The 22,075-nt window shown below is 40.8% G+C and overlaps 1 protein-coding gene across 1 annotated transcript; it reads right to left on the bottom strand.

Moving 5' to 3' along the window:
• Positions 1 to 16: 16 nt before the first annotated feature.
• Positions 17 to 16,140, bottom strand: LOC131466119 (nuclear receptor ROR-beta-like). The gene is made up of 10 exons (XM_058639279.1): positions 15,635 to 16,140; positions 7,819 to 7,904; positions 6,855 to 6,996; positions 5,517 to 6,041; positions 4,691 to 4,812; positions 4,086 to 4,218; positions 3,668 to 3,775; positions 3,399 to 3,509; positions 2,972 to 3,084; positions 17 to 2,533 (listed from the first exon to the last, which is right to left on the bottom strand). The coding sequence occupies exons 1-10, from the start codon at positions 15,639 to 15,641 to the stop codon at positions 2,372 to 2,374; spliced, it is 1,509 nt and encodes a 502-aa protein (XP_058495262.1). The 5' UTR covers positions 15,642 to 16,140; the 3' UTR covers positions 17 to 2,371.
• Between the last annotated feature and the right edge of the window lie 5,935 nt (positions 16,141 to 22,075).

Here is a 22,075-nt window from a genome sequence, read left to right as displayed (position 1 = left end):
AAATAAGACTCAAACATTTCAAAAGAAAAAGAAACAATTTATTACATTCTTAAAACCACACATACCATACAAGGTATCCCATTGGACAATATAGTATATCGAGCTGTGTGACTCAAGTTACTTTTGGACTAGTAATATACCTCTTGCACATTTTGTCAAACAGAGAGAAGGAAGACAAACTATTAATTTTTTGTTTGTACATTTCCCAATCTTTCTTGAATAAAAGAAAATAGATCACAGACTTTACAAGACAAAGGTGGAGACACGTAAAGAAAGAGGTGGATAAACGGCAGACAAATCAATTCAAATCACAGCAAAATAAACATTAGCCCCAATAATGAAATCCTTTTTGAACTCTAACTGATTCATTTTAAATTTTTTTTAATAAATTCTTGTTTCTTAACTGTAATGTTACAATATCGGGACAAACCGAAAGGGCTTTGACACTTTGTAACATTCACAAAAATAGAACTTACATCCACAGTGATCATGGTTACGGGTCTCATCTTAGGTGCAAAGGTGTGAGGAGTACAAGGTTAAAAGACGACACTGGTAATAAAAGGGTCAAGAGATTACAGCTGGCTCCCTGAGTGGCAAACAGCATGTCCTCAGACTCTGCTCAAGAACTTCACAGTTACCCAAGTCAAACCATATCATTATCTCAAAGCATAACAAAAAGTGTGTCATTTATGTACATGATAAAAAAAAAAAATGTTTTGGGTGACACCTTGTGAGAGATGAGGAATCAAAACAAAAACAAAAATAATAAAAACAGACTGAAAACTGTTGAGTCTTACTGGCATTGAGGCCCAACTCAGGGGGCAGCTGGTAGCTCTGTCTGACCATAGACTCGTGTCCAGTGAGAAGAGGAAAGTTTAAGTGCATGGTATTCAGTCAAGTGCTGGGTTTTGGACTAAAGGAGAAAGGAACAGCAAATGTACAAAATAATACAGTTGCTCCAACCAGCAAGGTGGGCTTATTATACATATAATGGACCATTGTTGTTCCGGCTTTAAACCAACCAACATCATGAGTGAAAGATAATGGTATCACACCTGTTCTTCTGACTGCTGGTTAGAAAGGGCAGACTCTGTGTGTCCTCTTTTATTCTAGAGTTCATGAAGTCATCTTTTGCACTGTTTTCGTCTTTCCTTAGTGTCCCGTTTGTCCAGGGGAAGCAGCCAAAGTGCAAACTGAAAGCTCTCACTTTAAATGCAAGACATCGGCAATGTTTTTTGTTTTTTGCCCCCTTGTCCGGGCACCCTGCATCCCCTGCTGTGTCGCATCTGCAACAAGTGTCCACCCATCATCACTCGTGTGATGACTGCAACCTAACTGTCGTCGGGGCAAGAGTCATTGCCACAGAAACCTGAGAGTATTTGTCATGAGAGGGAAAAATAGTCAAGAAAAAGATTGGCTATAGTTGGCTATCCTTCCACCCCTGTCTTTTTCTCCTCCTCTACATCATACTATCCACTCTTCTCTCTCTACCTTTCACTCTCTTGATTGAACTGAACTCATGTTCTACCTCCATATACTTATATAATCGTCTATTTACATTCTTATTTAAAATAGTTGTTTATAAATGTGTATATAAATTAAAGATAGATTTTAATCTTGTCCTGTCTCTAAGTGGCATTTACAAGGAAAGGGGTGTGTGGGACTGAGGTTTCTCATTGCGATACAAGAGCCTACAAAAAGGCAGCACCGAACACCGTCTATCTGTGTGTGAAAGTGGTTTGCAGCTGATGGAGTTCAGCCTAAGCCACGAGTCATAGTATGTCCGCGTGTGTCTTGTTATGACTCATGGTCTTGGTCCCTAAGTGATGGTCAGATATTGTGTGTGGATACAAATGTGAACCATACTCACATATTTTAATAGAGTGAAGTATGGACTGAAAGCTGTGTTAACAGTGAGACCTGGCCATGAATATGACTTTGTTCTTACACTGCGTGTCTCAGAGTGGCAGGGACATACATTCACTCTTGTTGCGCTCTGGCTTGTGCATTGGTGCTTATTAATAAAGTACATTCATAACTGTTTGGGTGATCCACAGTGGATCCGATCTTTAACAAGTGCAAGAGCTTGGGAGCTGTTACATGCAAAGTGGGCCGTGTGTTATTATTACAGTGCCCATCCGCGCGCTGTTAATGCTACAATATGGCGAGGACTATGAGCATGTGCAGTGTAAGGTGCTTTGCCTGCTGGGAACGTGGAGGACTACTTTGGGATCATTGGAGTGTTACAAGTCCTGGATTGTCTCTTAACTGTGCTGGTTGTTGAGCTTGAACATCTCTATCCTTCTTTTTGTCTCTCCTTTTGCTTCCCTACCTCTTAATAAACTCCATCTCTCTTGTCTTGTTTATCTGTCTAACTGTTGGTGGAGTCCGGCAGAGACATGTCACTGCCAAAAACTTCCCGGTACAGTGGCGGGAAACTGTAGGCGGTCTCTGGGTGGACCAAACGGAAAAACTCCAGTTTGTCGACGTGGAGGTTACAGATTGACCTCATCATTGGCAGCTTGGACATCATCTGTGGGGAAAGAGGCAATTCAATTATAAAAAGGTACATTTCCATGTTTATTACAAAACTATATGGTGTTAAAGAAGAATTATGACTGCTAGGGCTGAATAATATGGAGGGAATACCTAATTGTGCTTTTTCCTGACAGGTATTGTGGTTTGATTTGTGGTATACTTTTGTAAAAGGGAGCTTTTGTCAAATATTCATTGGAAAATGAATTTAAAATTAAATTACCCTTAAACAAATTAAAGGATCAGTGTATTGAATTTAGCAGCATCTAGGGGTGAAGTTTGCATCTTGCAGCCAAATGAATCCTCCATTGAAGAGAAAGGGTTCTTATCACATTTCTGCCCCCAAAATTCTACACATTGATCCTTTAATGACCTATTTTCTAATGAAAGGTTTAGAACATGAAGATATGAAGCCCTAGTGATTGATTTTCTGTACCTTGTCCAGTTTCTCGTCAGAAGCGCCACTCTTTTGCAGACTATGCTGCAGAGCCAGGTAGACTTTCTCCTGAAGTTTCTGAACCTTTTGCCCTTCTGTCAGCCAGTGTCGTTCTACAGGAGAGAAATCATGAATCCTTCAAAATCTTTTTCTCCTTAAGTACCTTTAGGATTTTAAATGTACGACTCTAAACCTTGTAACAGAGAACCATCAGTTAAATAATATGCAATAATAACCTGAAAACATGTGACACCTACCTTTCAATAATTATGTTAAAAATAGACAAGCTAGTTGCTCTTGAATGTCAGTGCGACTGTCGTGGGCATGGACAGAGCAGCTCTGCTATCATTCTGCGAGATAATTAGTTCTCTCTTTCTGTTTTATGAAAGTGTTTGTGAGTGACAAAGGGAAATGGAAGAATAATCACCAGGTGATAGAAGTACAGCAGCGCTTAACAAAGCCATCTCTTCATCAGACAGCTGTAGATGGCAGAGTCCTTTTCCAAGGTCAAACACTGCGCTGACCAGGTCATCACAACCTACACAAATAGAGATGACATTTTGATTAACGGTCAATCTACAGCGACCTACAGGGAGCATGATTTTCCATCTTACATAAAGTGTAATAAACATAGATATTTTAAAGTTATCCAAATCCTTTACAGATCACATCGTCACATTACCACCTGATACTCACCGAGCGCTTTGAAGAGCTGAGGTGCAGCGAACTTCCCGTTGAAGAAAATGGTGCTGTTGTTGACGTTGAATGCTCGGCACATACGAATCAGCAGGACTTCCAGGCAGCCTGAGAGGTCAGCCACAGACAGAGGTTAAGATATGGAGAGATGTATAGATGAGCAGGGACAGAGACAAGACACTCCACACAACAAAATATAAATCATTTTGACCCAAATTGGCACACAGCATATATATATTTTTGAACCATTTAAAAATAAATTCAGGACTTAAAAAGGTTACAAGTTACAGAGTAAACAAATGTAGAGAGGTAGACAATTCTGGCTAATTTTGATTCCATGTGTGAGTTGGAAGGTTGGACACAACTGTGTTAATTAAGGAACAAGTATTGTTTGGAGTATTTTAGACTGTGCACTGACCTGCTTTCAGCAATATAATCTGATCATTCTGGCACAGGTCCATGAAGCCTGCAATGCGTTTGGCAAACTCCACCACATACTGGATGGCGTTGGTGATGTGGTGGGCACAGTCCTGCCACATCCACTCAGCTGACTGAACCGGTGACATAAGCCAAAAAAAAAAGAGGACATAATCAGTTCACTGACTAAGTAGAAAACAATAACATTTGTTATTCCAGTTACAAAAATAAAACTACTGTTGGAAAATTGGAAAACACATATTCTATTTAAAGGGCCACTGTTTTTTTTTTACTAATTTGCAGAGATAAATGTGTTATCTGATCATCAGACAGTGGATCTAAAATGTACGTCGCATTTCCCCAACAACAGAGGAAGTTGAGGCTGTAAAAAAAAAAAAAAAAAGAATAAAATGGACAGAAAGTTGATGTCAAAGTCACTTCCTTCAAAGAAAATGAACGCCCTACACTGTTTACTGTGTTTCTGTCAAGTTTCAAGAGTAAAAGACCTGGAAATGCCAATGCTGACAGCCGAGTTTAGGTTGATACTGAGTTAATGTGTTCTTCTGTTTTAGGTTTCAGGTAGAGTCTGTGTGTTACTGTATGTACCTTGTTCTGAAAAGCACGGATTTCCTCAGGTGTGTATTGTACCCAGGTGAATCTCTTCATGTCTTCGGCACTGTGCTGACACGTCTCCAGGTGAGACTTCACAATACTCTGAGTGATGCGCTCTGGAACGAAATGAACACACACACACACACATTAAAGCAATTTGACAAGAGTGGGAGTGCTGTTGTACAGTTGAACATCCACATGGCTGTGACATCTTATTTTTTAGATTTAGTATCTTCTCCACTACCTTGATGCATTATATCAAGCAGCCAAAATATTTACTGACTGCATCTCTAAAAAGTCCCCAAAGCCTTTTGGCAGTTGTTGCCAGCATCGATTAATATGTAAAATAAAATACAATGCATTTGAGGTCCCGAGAGATGCCATCTTTGAAAATGCCTTAGCTTTGTTATCTCTTTAAATACCACTTCATCATCATCGCTTCCTTCATCTGCCCCCCAAATTTAAAGTAAAAAAGTATCTCAGTGTTGCACCACCAGTGCATTCATATCCATAATGCCCAGCCTACACTATTGGCTATATATATATATATATATACATGCAAATTGCTGTTATAATAAACTAAACACTCATAGGAAATAGTTTATGATGAAAGGATTTATTGTCTCTGAAGTCAGTTTTAATGTGAATCATTTTTAAAGATGAGTGAAGTTTGCATTAAATGTAGGACGTGAAAAAGGAGACCATACTCATATTGTGGCCTGATTAAGTTGCTTAAGGGCATTATAATATTGTCTGTGACACTGTTTACGTAAGGGGTGATTAAGAGAGAATGATATGATGATGCCTTGTTAGCACTCACCAAGGTCTGTTATTGAGCAGTCATCAGGCAGATGGTCCAGCAGCACATGTGTGTGTCCCAGCAGAGGGTGTGTGTGAGAGTGTGTATGCAGGAGCTGTATCCCTTTGCTGTCCGTCCCATCCATTAGAGTCTGCTGCGGGGAATTCTGATTGGACAAGGACGAGGAGGTAGAAGAGGACGATGAGTTGGAGGTGTTTCCAGTGCTGGCTCCTCCGCCGAGCAGCTCCAGGCTGCAGTACTCGCTGGCCTCCTCGGGGGTCAGTGGCAGGTCAAATAGGTCAGGTAGTGCTGCAATGTCATCGAGGTCACTGAGGGCCGAGCTGGAGCGCCCGCTGCTGTAGGACCTGCTCAGACCCTCCTCACCATCCTCCCCACGACCGGCACTGTCTCTATCCTCCCTGGGTAAGGACAGAGCTGTAGAGCCTTCTCCTCCTGAGCCCACACACTCCTGGGACTTCTGGTGCTTCTGTACTTCAGCATAGAGGCTGTCACGCTGCTTCTTGGACATACGACCAAACTTTACAGCTGTACAGAGGAAATACATTTGATTACAGTAAGTCTGCTATGTCCATTGTTATTGGGTGCGCACTTTGACTGACAAAAAAAAAAACCATCCGCAACTGGGAGAACGACCTTGTCCAAGAGCCCCGTTTGAGCTGTGGAGTAGTAGCGTGGTATGTAGTTGGCTTGCACTTGTGTGGAATATATGCATAATTTGATTTGACTGGTCTACACTTGTGCTGCTGCTGCTTTAAATGCTTTAAACGTCTACTGCCCACCACACAAGCAAAGCGAAGCAATGCACCCACAATGCAGTTCGGCAACACAAGAAACCTTTATCCCGTTAATCCATTAAACCATTAAACCACTAAATGATCAGAACAATAGAATTAAATTCTGAAGCTGTGAAAAAACGGACATTTGTTTTTATTTACACGTTTTAATTAAACATTCTAGGGGATTGCATTTGTCTGTTGCCATACCTTAAAAAAAACCTTAATATCTATAGCTCTTCCCTGAAGTGAACTCTAAGATATTCTTGTCTCTGTACTGTATGTTCCAGGCCTGGCATGATGACAGCTCTTCACCCCTTCAGTCTACATATATGTACAATTTGTTTTGGTGTCCCCAATTGCACCGGCTAAAGTGGAACATCCCTGCACACACACACACACACTGGTTTCCATGACTTCAGAGGACATTACATTGACATAAGGAATATCACGTACACACACAGAGTTTCTCTGAAGAATTTCATCTAAGTTAAAGTCACACAAGTAAATGACACGGTTAAAGGAGAAGTGTAAAGTGATTTCAGTGCGTTCTTAGTGCGTTTACCATCTCTGCTCATGCCCAAAGCCAGACACTTCTGTAGACGACAGTGTTGGCAGCGGTTGCGGTTAGTTCGGTCGATTAGACAGTTCCTCTGGCGGGAACAAGAGTACATGGCGTTATTCTGCTGGCTGCGGCGAAAGAAACCCTGGGATACAAAAGCACACACACACACAAATATTGTAAATGCACATCTATAATGAAATAGGTTGATTAAGGCTACATCCATACTATGATATTTTCACATGTGTTTTCAGATAAAAAACAATCTGCAACCAGAAACAAAAATGGTAAAAAGTTAAAGGAATACTTCACCGATTTGCATTTAGCTTTGTATTACTAGAATAGGAGTAGTAGTTTTGAAAAACTGTGCTTCTCAAACTCAGTTTCCCCTGAGTGGAGAAATATCTTCATTCTTCTTTTTGCTACGTGCCCACCAGTGGCGTGAAACTGCAACACTAAATCCGCACTTTTTAGACCCACTCGTAAGAGGACAGGTCCTCATTCCCAGAATGTAAACAGTGTCCGCCATCTTTGCTAACAGCTACGCTAACAGGACCAAGTGTCACTGGTGAGCACGTAACAAAGAAAAGAATGAGGGGAAACTGAGGTTTGGAAGCACAATTTTTCCAAAATACTACCCCTATTTTAGTAATAGGGGTAAAGCTAAATCGGTGAAGTATTGCTTTAAAGCAAGGGTTTATTTTGTTTGCCCAACAAGGTGCTATGAAACTGAAAGTGTGTGCTCAAAGAGCTTTTCATTCACAGCTGATAATCGATTTGTGATTGATAAGAACAATCAGGAAGTGAATGTGAGTAACTGTGTGACATTGATAACTACAACAGAGCTGGCACCGCTTCCTAACTTTGGTTTTTGGGCCTCTAAATGCCAGAACAGACTTTATGCATTTTTAACTGAAAATGGAGCAATATGGATGTAGCCTAAATGTCTGCATTTCGTCCTCCTCACCTTGCAACCTTCACAGGTGATGACGCCATAGTGGATTCCTGAGGACTTGTCCCCACAGATCTTACAGGGGATGACCTCGATCTGAGCTGCAGAAACAAACAAAAAACAAAAAAAACAAGAGCGATGATGAAAGAGGTCAGAAAACTGTTGGCTTGTGCCTCTCAAATTCAAGTCAGCATCTGCCTTGTGAAGTAAAGCAGTGGCAACATATGGCTTGCTTGACAAAACTAAGTCACTCCGTGGAATGCTGCCAAAACATATTAATATACAACTACACACAGTCATTCGAACATGACATGGTCATTCAGACATCTCACACTTTCACATAAGCCCTTATATGACATTTAGTTGGATTTTACTGATTAGATCCAAGATTTAAAATGTACTGTTCTGTACAACTTGATCAAATAGAATAGAATAGAATAGAATAGATAGAATAGAAATACTTTATTCATCCCCAAGGGGAAATTGTTTTAACATAGCAGCAAAACAAACAAATACAAACAAAGCCCTGATTGATTGAGTTATATTTATAAGTCTGGTTGAGAGAAGAGTTTAAAGTAGGGAACTTTTTTGTCTGTGGTATTTACAGGGGCCTCTTTCTGGTGATGTATTCATATTTGACATGCTGTTACATGCATGTAACAAGTAAACAAACATATCTATTTCAATGCACAGCAATGTCAGCTATACTGTTAAATATTGTTTGATATTCAGTGTGAGTTGTAAAAGAAGTTATTTATAACCTTCTTTATATATGTGGCACACCCAAGCCCTTTATCATAACCGTCCTTTTATTTTCTTAATTTTGCTCCCCCCCTCCAGTGAATCAGTTCAGGCACAGTTTTTGTCAATCTCTCTGTTGTTGGCCATTGATGCTGCATAATACTCCAGTTTTACACTTGGTGAACCTTACAGTTGGTCCTTTGTATCTCCTGCAGTTCTTGAAAGGTTCCTTTATCTCGTCACAGTCAGACAACCCTATCTCCATGTACACTAAAGGCCGAAAAGAGGCTATTTTCTGTCATCAACTGATACAATATGTGTTGACAATAAGAGTTTTGTCTCTCTGAGCCTTTGAATTTCAAATCTGAATTCGCATTGTATTGAGTGTTACAGGCATCTATAGCATCAGTTCAGTCTTTATTGTTGCAAACACGCTTCATTTCCTGGAGTGCTCACATCTTTCACAAAATCCTGTTCTTCTTCTTTAATATTTTTGCTCCCATCTACCAGTAATTGTTTTGTCCTTCCTCATTTTTCAGAGTGCGTTATAATCTCTGAACCGTTCCGTGTTTTCTGGCACAACACACTGTTTTGATTACACATAATCATTCAAGGCGAAATAGTTTGAGACTAAAGGGTCTAATAATCATCATTAGACCCTCCATCATCAGATTGTTAGATGTGTGTATTGACTTTTGTGTACTGACACTATGAAACTTATCGGATCACCACATGCCTGAATTGTTTTTCTATTGAGGCAGACAAACAGCGTCACAATAAGACGTGGAGAAGTCAACTTGTTCTGGACTGTTTGTCTGCACCCTGCGAGTGGGCCCCATCAGGGAACAGAGTACACAACAGATAGAGAATCACATGATGTTTGCACATATGACAAACACACAAAAGGCTCCTTCTTTCTTGCTCCAAGAAAAAACACACAACAGCAGCAGCAGCAGGGATATCGTAAGACACATGCCTCTCGCCTGTTTGTGTAATCTTTATGCTAATTTCTCAAATCTGTATTTGCAGCTCCTCTGTGCCGCTGGAATGGCGTGCGGAAAACCACTTACAGATCGAGACACTTGGAAAACACAACTTTCCACCTCCTTTTTCCCCTTTAATGGCACGGTCGACTGTCTCTTCCCTAAAACTGTTACTTAAATACTCCAACTGATCTGGGCAGCTGCAGACATGCAATGGAAAAATATCCCCCCCCCCTTCCTCTCAGGTTCCCCTTCACCCCTCCCTCCCACATCACTGGATTATATAACTCTCGTCTGTGAGCATTCTTCACAACACTCATTCAGAGCTCACTCTAGCAACACCGAGACCCCGCCCTGCTCAGACTCGCTCTTTCCCACTGGTTAACGCTCTTCTAGCCTCTTTGTTATTGGCCGAGTCGCTCGTCACTCGGGCGCTGTAGCCTGTCAGCTCATGTGGACATTCTGTCCTACTGACACACTTTCCCACTGCAGGGGGAGAGGGAGGAGGGAGGAAGGCGCAATCCCGGCTCTCCGCAGACCAGTTTAAGGTGGAACTGAACAATGCTCACTCAGACTTCCCCTAAAAAACATTTCCCTGAAGGCTCATAACCGGTGTATGAAAATTGGCTATGTTACATAATGTCAAAGTTAACAAAGAGCGGCCAGGATAATGACAGCGGGAAAAACTGCACTTGCCAGTTGAGTCATTACAAGAGGCAGACTTTCCATTAATCAGTTTCTGCATAAACTGATGATGTGTGATGATCAATCATTGTTTCAACCATCTCATAGTTGGAAAACCATATTTCATGTCGACTGTAACAGCCCTGACTTCACCTGGCTACAGTCCACTCAAAGAAGACAAACGGCACACTTCATTTTCAACTATTCAACCCCCACTCCTCTCTTTGACATTGAGCTTCTGCTTCAACTCCTTCTATTCTTGTCCGGTGCTGCGAGCCAGATTTATACAGATGCCCAGCCACCCACCCCAGTTGCTACAACCACATAAACATGCTTCCTCACTCCTCTTCGCTGAGTCTCCGCAGACATCCCATACACAAGCCAGACACCGTGCACCCAGATCCATCTCCCTAATGTTCCATTAATGTCATTAGAGTGTTGATAACCAGATAAGTGAAAAAATGATCACGCCCTTGAGCCAATTATCCACATACAGACAATTAATAAGCACAGAACATTACACTGAATGTAGAACAGCCACAATTAAACGATTATTAAGTGATTACTAAATGAATCGGCAACTATTTTGATAATCTGTTAACTGGTTTGAGTGTTTTCTAACAAGATCGCTTGTTTCTTTGCTCTATATAACAAAAAGATCATTTAAATGGAATAATCTTTGGATAAAGGATTGTGGACACAAGAAGACATTTGAGGTTTGGGAAACACAGATCAACATTTTAACATTTTAAAGATAAAACAATGAATCAGCAGATTCATTGCTTCTGAAAATAATTGCAGCCCAATTGATGAAAATTAGGCCACAATTAAAAAAGATTTCAGTTACTGAACAATCTTATCCATTTTTTTTCCAAATAATGAAAACAGTCAATATAACTATCAAATTGAGGTGTATGGGAACATAATTACTGTCTTATATATTCAGTTAAATATTAACCGGACTATAAAAAAGTATGCACAGCTGAGAAGCTGAAACCAGCATAGTTCCTGTATTTGTATTTTCAAAAAAAGAAAAGGTTTTGATTTGAATTGATTCATAGGTTGATTCATCTACAAAAACGTTTATTACCCAAGTGTAGGAAATTCAACAACAGCAGGAGCCACACAAATGTTAAAGCAACATTTACTTTTAACCCTAAATATCATTGTTGGCCTGTGCTTAGGCTCCAGTCTGAGGCATGTGACCTTTAACTCCCGAGAGAGAGAGAGAGAGAGAGAGAGAGAGAGAGAGAGAGAGAGAGAGAGAGAGAGAGAGAGAGCTGTTACTCGACAAAAATCAAAACATTTCTGCGATATTTTTACACAAAGACTACAGGCAGCACTCAACATTCCTCAGCCACTGGCACATTAACTCGCCGTGTCAGCAGGAAATACAGTTTGTGAAGTGTAAATACACAAACAACAAACAAAGGAAGGTGTTGTGGCAGGAGGACAACAACAGCAGCAGCGTGTGGCACACCCAAGCCTACAGTTTTTTAATATGTAAACCAGGAACCGACGTTTTACGAGCTCAGCTACAAACATACTGGGCCCCAGTGTGTTTATCAGCTAAATGTGTAACCATCTTATCTCTGAAAGCCTAATTCAGAAGGGCTAGGCCAGGGAGAGGAGGAGGAAAAATCAACACTTCAATTCTATGTATGTTCATCAGTCAGTGTGTCCGTAGTGTGACAACGAGGGAAAAATAATTGTTGGCAGACACTTGTGCAAAAAATCCTGCACACATCACTTCTCCCATTTCAATTTTACACACAGTTTTAACCAACTACAGGTTGTTTGTCTTTGCTCAATTCACGAAGACGTGTACGTGACTGAGGGCTCGGTAGCATCTTTAAACACGTTGTTTTGAGACGTTGTGTGCTCGATCTCTGTACATATTAGCAATGCTGAAGCACCTGTTGTGTCACACCTCACAGGTGTGAGCATACGGCACAGCACAGAGCTGTTTCAAGACAATCCACAGTGTTAACAACCTTATTCTCAGTACAGGAATGTTTTTTTCCTGCATATGATTTGAGTTTTTACATTTTTTTAAACAGCAACCGGCCATGTTGATTACATTTTAAACCTCCTTGCACCACAACTATTTTCACGTTACTCTCTGACGATGATCATACTTGAAACAGTGTTGAGACTCGACACTAAGTGCATATATACAGTCGGGCACTTTTAATCCCAGTGTATTCAAATCTATTGGCTCTATTTTAAAATATGCAAATAGCAGTGGACGCCGAGGCGAGGCCCACAACGGGGGTTCTGAACAGAGCTAAGAATTTCCATAGGCCTCCTGTCATGTGTGCCCATGTATGTATGAGTCTCATGATCCTCTGCCATGTTTACGCACAGTAAACAAAGTGAAATCTTCTATGCAGAAGATCAGAGGATGCTCTGGAGCTCAAGACAGACGTCTGTCAACACGTCAAAACAACGCAACAACACAATTTGGAGGAAGATCTTAAATGTACATAAACATAAGCATGTTCTGTAAATAACGTATATTTTCAGCGCTAAGTAGTAAGAAATAAGAAATGGCTGGAGTTTGTTTACCTCTGGACATCCTGACAGAGGCCACCAGAGGCCCCTCTGCTTCCCCCTCCTTCCCTTTACTCCTTCCTTTGCCTTTTTAGTGCAAAGATTAACACACACACGCACACCAAAAAACTTCATCTCCTTTTCTGAAACTAACCAAATAAATAAGTTTTGTGTGTGGCTACATTTGAACTATTCTGATGGTCACATTACCGACTGGTCAATCCTATCTAATTCCTGTTTATGACGAGTTAGAAGAGTGTTGGGTTTCACGGGCTGTAAACAAACCTGCTTTGCCCGTCGCCTGATTTTCATTCAAATGCACAAGTAAAAACTAAATGCAAATTTTATGTTTTCATCCACTGCTGTTGTGTGATAATTTTGAGGCAGTATACCTAAATGAGCAGTAGGCGGTGCATAATGTAAAGTGTGTTTCACCACAGAAGAAGGATAAGAAGGTGTAAACTGATTAAAACGTGGGTACAAAGTCACGTTTTGTGGCTGTTTTATTAAAGCTCAAGTGAGTAAAGTTTAGGTGGGTTTACTGGCAGAAATGCAATATACTGCTGTATATGGCCTAAAGATAGTAATTATAATTGTCAATATATAATGTCAGATAACTGAAGATTTTGAACATTTTGTCCCTGAGTAAAAGCTGGAAACCAGTTCATTATGGTTTTAAACTTCTTTGTGAACATTCAAACAACACGTTAAACAGAGAAGCCAAAACAGTTCATAGCAATAATGTGTTGTGTGTTTGCACAGTGTATAAACACTTCCCTATATATTGAACCATAGTTGCAATGATATTGAAGAAAATGATATCATGGTAAACACCGTTAGATTTGTTATTTTAGAAATTCTATAATACAGAATAATCATTTCTCCATCACTTTTTTGGAACACGCGAAAATACGGGGACAATATATGCAGTTTTAAAGGGTAACTAAGCCTCTTTCTTCTGAGGCTAACACACAATGTCTGTTTTGAAAAATGCCAAGAAGTGGGCTGAGAGCTAAGTGAGTGAGAGTGGTGGTGGTGGGGGTGGGGGGAGTTCGTTGGCTGGTGTTGAATTTGACACCTGTTGAAGCTGAGTGGAAAATTCCCTACACAGGTGCTCAGTGAGATGAGCCTGTCACTCACTTTTCCACTTTACAGTTCTAGCACTACTTGGCTCGGCACGGCTCGATTCTACACAGTCTGGGTACAAAATAAATGCTGTGACAAGCAAAGCAGTTGTTTTCAGTGTAACTGAATCATTACAATAATTTCATTAAAATTGAAGTGATTCACGATTGCAGGCTTTCAGCAGTGCTGTCGCTAAATACACCAGATTCCTCTGTTAAATATTGCGATTTTAGACATTTCCTTGCTAAACATTGGAGATTAATTAATTAATGTTTTTAGGATTTTTAAGTGTTTTTAACTGATATACAGTTCGGCCTTATTGACAGCTTGCTAATATATAAGAAGTCACATCATACAAATCCAAATGCCAGTGATCTCAGAATATTCAAGACATTTGCACAGCGCTGTACATTGTTAATAAATTGTTATTATTGTTATTACTGTTATTATTATTAATAATAATAGCCCTAAAGTATTTGAAGTTTGAATACATGTATAATCACTTTAGAAGAAGCCTTCTTTATGTACTTTAGGCAAGGGCCTTGCTTCACAAAGGCAGCCATCTTGTACCGCCTTGTTTTTACAGCAGTCCTCTGCAGTCTCGCCATTAGGTGTCACCAATTCTTAGACTCTGTCGTTATTTCAACATTTTCCATTCACCCCCTTCTTTTCTAATGCACATTCAAACCTCAAGTTGATGGAAAGCCACCTAGCCATGCTGCTAAGTTAACTACCCAAGTTCAAGTTCAGCCTGTAACCACACAAGGCGCTGTATACGTCTGGCGGCAACGGCGCTTCCCAGAGCCGCTCCCCCTCCCTCTGCTGCCAGGGCTGTGTAAATGCCGGGTGACATTACTAGGTCAGTGGAACAGCCAAGTCCCTCTCCCTCTGTACACTTACACAGCTGACCATGCTGGCACAGTCATCCCCCTTATTATTATTAATATTTTTTAAATTATCATTATTATTTATTTATTTATTCTTGTTTTTCAATCACTGCAAATAAAAAGTTAATTCACATCGTCAGGAGTGATTCACCTGAAGAATCAATACAGTGAAATCATCATGCACCAATAAGACGGATTATTTATTATTCCCTAAAGTGAAATGTGCCTAATTTAAACTATTTGCTTTTTTTTTTTAATCCACTTAACAAGAAACTCGATAAACTGGACTAACATCTCGATTACATAATTCAAGTTTTGGCAAACAACAACCTCCACTCATGCCCCTCCTTCTCCTTATTGCATAACATGGATCTCCTGCTCAAATATACAGAGGGACTCTCTCTCAGGTGGGAAATCCATTTATATTTCTGCAAAAACAGCCCATTTGGTCCACTAAAACAACATTCCTTAAACAAGCTCTTATAATTAATCAGACTAATTATTCTTTTCATTGATGTGGCACGTGAATTCAATAAGAAAATGTAGCTAAAAAGTGCTTAGAGTGTGTGTGTGTGTGCGGTGGGGGGAGTTGCATAACAGTGCATGCTGAACTGGAGAGTGTGGCCGAGCATGCTTCTGCTTCTTTTGCTGCTGCAGCTGCAGCCTCGGGCTCTGTGCACAGATAATCCAGTCATGAAGGGATTAATGCGCACTGGGAGGAAAACAGGCGCACTCAACTCCGTGTGCGCGCACATGTGGCCGCTTAAGACGTTCAAAATCAACAACACAATATATATATATATTAAAACACACACACTGCTGCAAACAAGTATAAACAAACACACGAAGTCCACTTACCTCTCATGTTTGGTGTTGTCTTCTTGGATGGTTGGGGACGATGAGGACTCGACTACATGTGGCTGTGACTGTGTGTGACAGCGCGGAGACTGAGGGAAGCGCGCGCGCACACACACACACACACACTCACGCTGGATCTGTCAACATGAACTTGGTCCCGGCTGCAGACACACACACACCCACACACACACACACACACACTTCTCCTAAAGCGCGAGCAAAAAGGAAAAAAGAAAGAAGGAAAACTGCTCTGCTTTATCGCTCGGTCAAGTCCGAGCAAAAATGAAGAACGTAGAAACCCGCTTTGGCTCGCATCGTCAGTGTCTCGATCGGCGCAGAGTCGATTTGGTTGAACTTTTTCTTTTTTTTGTTGGTTTGACAGAATAGTCCCACGGTGGACGTTGTGATTCTCCGCCTGCTTTCCTCTCAGTCTACCCTGCTAACCTACTTTCTCCAAGCGTGGACTCTCACATGATCTCACCGCCGACAGCTCCTCTCACATCACTCGCGGGCGCGCGCCGTCGGGAGCGAGCTTAAGGTGGCTGAGCAAATGATTGACTGGACCAGAGGGTCTCCTTTGTTTTCTTTTTACGCCACAAAATAATCAAATAAATAAACAAATAACAAAGGCAAGAAAGTATTTTATTTAATTCACTATTTTGTTGTTTGTTGTTATTAGATTTCGTGGTTTTGTTTGCAGTGTTTTCAGGGGTGGAAAGAAAGAGTAATGAAATATTCTACTCAAGTAACAGTACCACTATTTTGATAACAACATTTGACTTCAGTACAAGTACTGGTCTAAAAATATACTCATATACTAAAAAAGTAAAAATGTAGCTTAAAGTTTACTTTACTAAAAATGACTTTAAAAAGTACAAGTGCACAGAAACAAATCTACTCAATTACAGTAACGCGAGTAACTGTAATTCATTACTTTCCACCTCTGAGTGTCTTACAAATGAACCATTGACAAGTACATACATTTGATCTCATCATGAAATAAAATAAATAAAACATTGATGTTTCTTCCTGAAGCCAACCAGGAATGACTTTAAACAGCCACTATGGGCTGACTCCACTAGGTGCAAACAGAACATTAGAAAACCCGATCTCCTGCCAAATACAATACAAAATCATTTCACAACCTATAACATCCAATAAGCAATCAAAAAGTTTTCATTTTCAGTCACGTTTATATTATTTTCCAACTGTAGAACATCTCTGCATCTTTGGCTGAGCGCTTACTGGAAACACTTGGTCTGGCTTTTTGAAAACCAGGAAGTAACCATACACATATTCAAGTGTTTTGGGTCTATTTCAGCAGAACATGATGTTAATTTTGTTAATTATGTTCCCGTTTTGAGGAAAATACATGATAAAGTGTGCCGTACTTTATCATATGTTTTGCTCAAAACGGGAACATGATATGAGTAGACGCCACTGTAATTGACAGCTGGTATCGTCCAACAGGTGCCTGGTTGCTGGTGGCATCTCTGAACTTCTGGCTGCATAATGTCAACATGGCACAAGTCTCCAGGCTTGAAAACAGGGGCTCCATTTCCTACAGGAGTGACTGGTTGGCAATACATCATCAAAATTGTATTTTCCCTATAGTCTGGTGTCAAGCAAACAAAATAAATAAACAATAAACAATAAAATATACACAGGACATACTGTAGACCCTCAACTCACATTCTTCTGCTCAAATATGTAACTTAATCTATGTTGTATGCATGTAATCTATTGTACATTACAACATTTAAATTAATTTACTGTTTTCTTTACTCTGAAATCTGTTATAATTATTATTATTTTACTTGATGGATGAAGCGTTCCATATACATGTTGCTTCAAAGGTTTAGTGTGTAACATTTAGGAGACTTCATTGGCAGAAATGAAACACGTAACCCATGAGTAAGTGTATAATTGCTTTAAAAATAACAATCATGCCTTTTAAGTGATGCACTTTAAGCAAGTGTTTGGACAGTGGGGTGTTTGAGTTCAAAACAGTAGTGTGTGACTTTTAAATGTGAAACAAATGTTTGTCACATTCGTCAGATGAGTTCACGCAGTGTCGATTAAGCCGATCGGCTCCACCCCACTCTCTCTGTGTTTCTCAGTATAGCAGTGTTTAGACCTTGTGTTACCATGTGAGATTCCTGCCCTGCGCACAGGAAGTCATTTGTTTTATGTCAGGACATACAGAAGACAAAAGCGAAATTGTGCTCATATAGAGCGAGACAAACAACTACAAATAGGTTTGGAGTGTGACTGAAAACACAAAAAAGTTTCAGAAGTGAAGTCTGCTGCTAAAAATAGAGTGTTTAGCTTGACCAACCCTTTTTTTTCTATGAATGACGCAGCACACAGACAATCAGTACGGTTAAAAGTCTGATTTTAGTCGGACTAAGACAATAATTTGGTTTTCTTAATGACATTTAAACACGTTAGTCTGACTCAAATCGAGCTAGTCTTAGTCAGACTAACATACCTGGATAATGGTAATACACTTAGTCGGACTTGGTGTCTTTGACCTGGAAGCTCTCTCGGACCACAGCAGCGTCGGCGTCGTCTTTCAATACGCACTAGCTTACAGAGAGATACAGCGCCCCCTACAGAGGCGGAGTCACAGCCAGTCAATCGGTTTTCGCCTCCACATTTACGTTTAACATTTCTCAACCTCGCAAAAATAAAGCCAAGATCCTCATCCCAGTGTGACCGCGCTTGATGCTTGATCAAAGTGAATGAGCGGCAGTACATTTGATGCCTCCACTGCATATGTGTGTGTGTGAGTCTGCTGCTACAGGGTACCATGGCTCCCCAGATGTCCCCCAACCTCTATTTGACGACCACCAGACGACACGACAGTGCCGTTGCTCACTTCAGTGGTGATCAGTAGTGAGATTAGCACTTCCAGGTGGTGACAGTAAGATAAATCCACAGTCAGTTGTTCTGTCAAACAGAACCATGCACGTATTTATTTTACTTCCTTTCCCCGCTGTCTCCACCTGACACATAAATATGTCATGATTCATACACGACTGATTCAATTAAATTCAATTAAAAAAACAACAACCTTGAAGGAGCTGTCCAACTGGTTCTTTGTTTACCACACAACAGGCACTACTTTGTCGTTTTATGTGTGCACGAATGGTCTTGATGTTGTGGATCACAACAGGCCTTTAACTTAGGTTCAATTCCAAACAGGGCAGTTTTAAAATGACATCAAAATGAAAAAAATTGAAAATCATTAAGTCATATAATCAATAAAGAAAAAAACATGTAGGCCTCGCAGAATCCTCCCACAGCCCCTACCCTGGGCACTGTTTGTCACACAATGTTGGAAGAATGTTTTTCACACCTTGTTTTGTCAATAAATAGAAACAACTGTTTTGTAAAGAAAATAACAAATAAGAAACTGTTTTATTTTACTGGCAGTAAACAGAGAACATATAACGCTGCAGCAGGAATGCAGGAAAGCGACCGGTGACCTGGCAGAATCGGGCTTGTTTCTTGTGTGCTAGCTGAATCATTTGGAAATGCTGGATACTTCCCGTTTTAAAAAGCAAACGATTAGATCATCTTCGCTGGTTTCATCTATGAATGGAAGGCAATTGACGTTCTGATGCAAATGTGTGCTCGGGACACTGTGTGGCGGTCGGAGGGGGGGTTTACTGAAGTGGACGGCCTTATGATGCAATGTTCTGACAGCGATGTTACGAAACAGCATGAAGGCAGAGATTACTTAAACTAGGTTAGTGGAGCAGGCAAACACAGAGAACCTACAGTTAGATGCTTTTTCTGTTTCACACACACACACACACACACACACAGAGGAACTCACATTATTTTGTTTTTTCCTCTCCCCTTTTCCTCTGCCTCTTCCATATTCTATACAATCTCTATGATTTACACGTACACTTCCCTGTCTGCTTTATTTCAGCTACAGTGAGGTACGTCGAAATATTTGAATGCTTTTTATTAATGCACACATGTTTATATCCTTGCAGGGTTTTTTGTTCCCCGGCATTTCCTGCAAATTCTTTGCTATATCGGCTGTTAGTGTCTGCTGTAGTGTTTTTCCCCTATCTCTCGCCCCCAGGCACGTCTACTCTAAAGCCCCTCTCTGTTCTATGTCTCCCTTGACAACAGCGGTGACACTTTGACCTAAGCTCTTATGTAATCATCCTACTAAGTAAAGAGAGAGAGAGAGAACGGAGGGGGTCTTCAGCCTGACTTCATATGGCGGACATTTTGTTGACATGATAAACTAAGAGGGGAAAGACAAGAGGAGAAGGGGAAAAAAAAGAGAGCTTAGAGACACTGAGATTTTGGAGGGTGGCCAGCAGCAGCATAACAGGATGAGGGAGCAGATGTGGGAGGGTGACACAACCTTTACGTAAATGGGAGGATACTTACATCATAGACACGGCACACACAAGGAGGTGTAAACAGCCCATGTCCACTTTGCGTCCAGTCCTCTCAAATATCGGCGTAAAGTTGCCAAAAGCAACACAGACAGTAACAGACAAAGACAATCTCCAGTTAGTAATCTCAAAACAATAGTTGGGCGCTCTCCAAGATATAATAGATACAAAGAGACATCTGTATTTATAAGACATATGGGATGGCAGCTCGATGGCAGAGCCTATGTGCAAAATCATCAAGGCTCGTTTTCAGCTTTTCCACAAAAGCTACGGCCGTCACTGGCTCTTTGGATTTCAGACAAGCAGGCAGTTTGTTGCTGTGCAGAACATCTTGTTGTGAGGAAAGGAATACGGTTTCTCCTGACTCACATCAAAAGCCTCGTGACTCCCCAGGGTTGAATTTAAAGGCCTCGCTCACATCAAAGAGTCTTTGTAGGGATGAGGGACCAACTGTAACTGATTGACCGCACATGGTTTCACTGGGGCCCCATGGCCAGCCTTTCTGCCTTAGTAGCACCAAGTCCTTACATTCCAGTCTAGTTTCTCGCGTGGCACATTTTAAATAGGTGGTAAGGATTCATGTGTGAACATGGGTGTACATGTAGCCTACATGTATCCCACATAATGTTCACCACTTTGTGTCATTTCTTAATTTGCACTCAGTTGTGCATCACATCCACAAAATGGCCGAAACACATGCACACATGTACTGGGCTGTGTCAGTCACTTGCTGAGATTATTTCAGGCACAAAGCTGTAATCCCCACATTGCCTCTTTCCTCATTTGTGTAATCTCCCTGTTTTCTCCTCTCTGAAATCGCCATTAATCCCGCTCACTGCCTCCCTGAAGTGACTGCTCTGTAATCTGGAGCTGTGAGCTCTGCTGCGTCACTAGGTCACTGTGTCAGATAAAGTACAGACCTTGTTCCCTCCTGTGATGATCTGCTCATCCTCCACCTCATACCCATGCCCTATCTCCATATTTTCTCCATTCCACTCCCGTTCTTTTTTTCTTTTTTTTATCTTTCCAGCTCCTGTCGGATCTCCACACTCCAGCACATCTGTTTCTTCTTCACTCTCCGTTTCTCATTATCAGTTTAATTTTTTATATGCTCTGCAGCTCTTGAGTTTGATAACTATGCACAATAAATAAAAGATGAGTTCAATCGCGGGTCATGAGGAAAAGACTTATCTCAAAGAGAAGATGAACTCCCTTTGCTCACGTGCTTTATGCAAAACATATTTTTGTTGCGTCAAGGGCTGACAAGATCTATGATTTCATCTTCTTAAATAATAGTAAATATTTCTCGGTTTCTTTGGTCTTCTATCACAGTAAAATTGAATATCTGGTTGGTGATGTTGAGGTTTTGTTTGAAAATGAACATGATTCGCCTGTAGCTGTGTCTTTGACCTGACATACACTCCCGGCTGCCTGGCACTCAGCACAGCTTGCATCGATTATTCCACATTTCAAGCTTTAACTCAATATCCTCTATTGAGAAAGAAGTATTTCAGATTAATTATCTTTGTATATTTGTATTCAGTCTCCTGAACCTAAACCCTGACGATTCGATGTTCTGAGTTATAAAAGGCCCTGAAAGCTTTTCAGTAAAGATTCTTGATTAGCCAGGTCCTCAAGAGCTGAATTGAGGGCCACATGACACGGTCTGTAGTCGGGACCGAAATCTACAAAATTGACATCATGCTTTAGTGATGAAGAGCTGAAACTGGCGACTGAGGCCATAAACGTATCATGGAAATGTAAACAGATGATGTAAGTCAAGTGAGAAGTAGATGTCTCCATAGACTTCCATTCAAGTTGAGTTCTTTTTGCAATCGGCGGAGTCGCCCCCTGGTGGCTATTCACAATATTGCTACTTCTGCGTTGGCTTCAGCGAGGATACTTTTCTTTGATGCCCTTGATTCATCTCTTCTTAAAGAACCTCTTGCTTTTTTTTCTACCTCTGCTTTGGTTGTTTTGCATTTCCCGTTCAGCACCTCTCTGTATCAGTCAT

The sequence above is a fragment of the Solea solea genome, chromosome 1 (genome assembly GCF_958295425.1).
Source record: "Solea solea chromosome 1, fSolSol10.1, whole genome shotgun sequence".
Lineage (NCBI taxonomy): Eukaryota > Metazoa > Chordata > Actinopteri > Pleuronectiformes > Soleidae > Solea > Solea solea.
Note: the sequence above shows the minus strand (reverse complement) of the source record. Positions and strands in the feature narration are given on the sequence as shown.

Bases quoted from the DNA above. Each gene is read 5' to 3' on its own strand.
- LOC131466119 (XM_058639279.1), bottom strand. The intron at 4,813-5,516 runs GTGAGTGCTAAC...ATTTCGTTCCAG, and splicing joins CTGCTCAATAACAGACCTTG to AGCGCATCACTCAGAGTATT. The intron at 3,776-4,085 runs GTCAGTGCACAG...CTGACCTCTCAG, and splicing joins GATTATATTGCTGAAAGCAG to GCTGCCTGGAAGTCCTGCTG.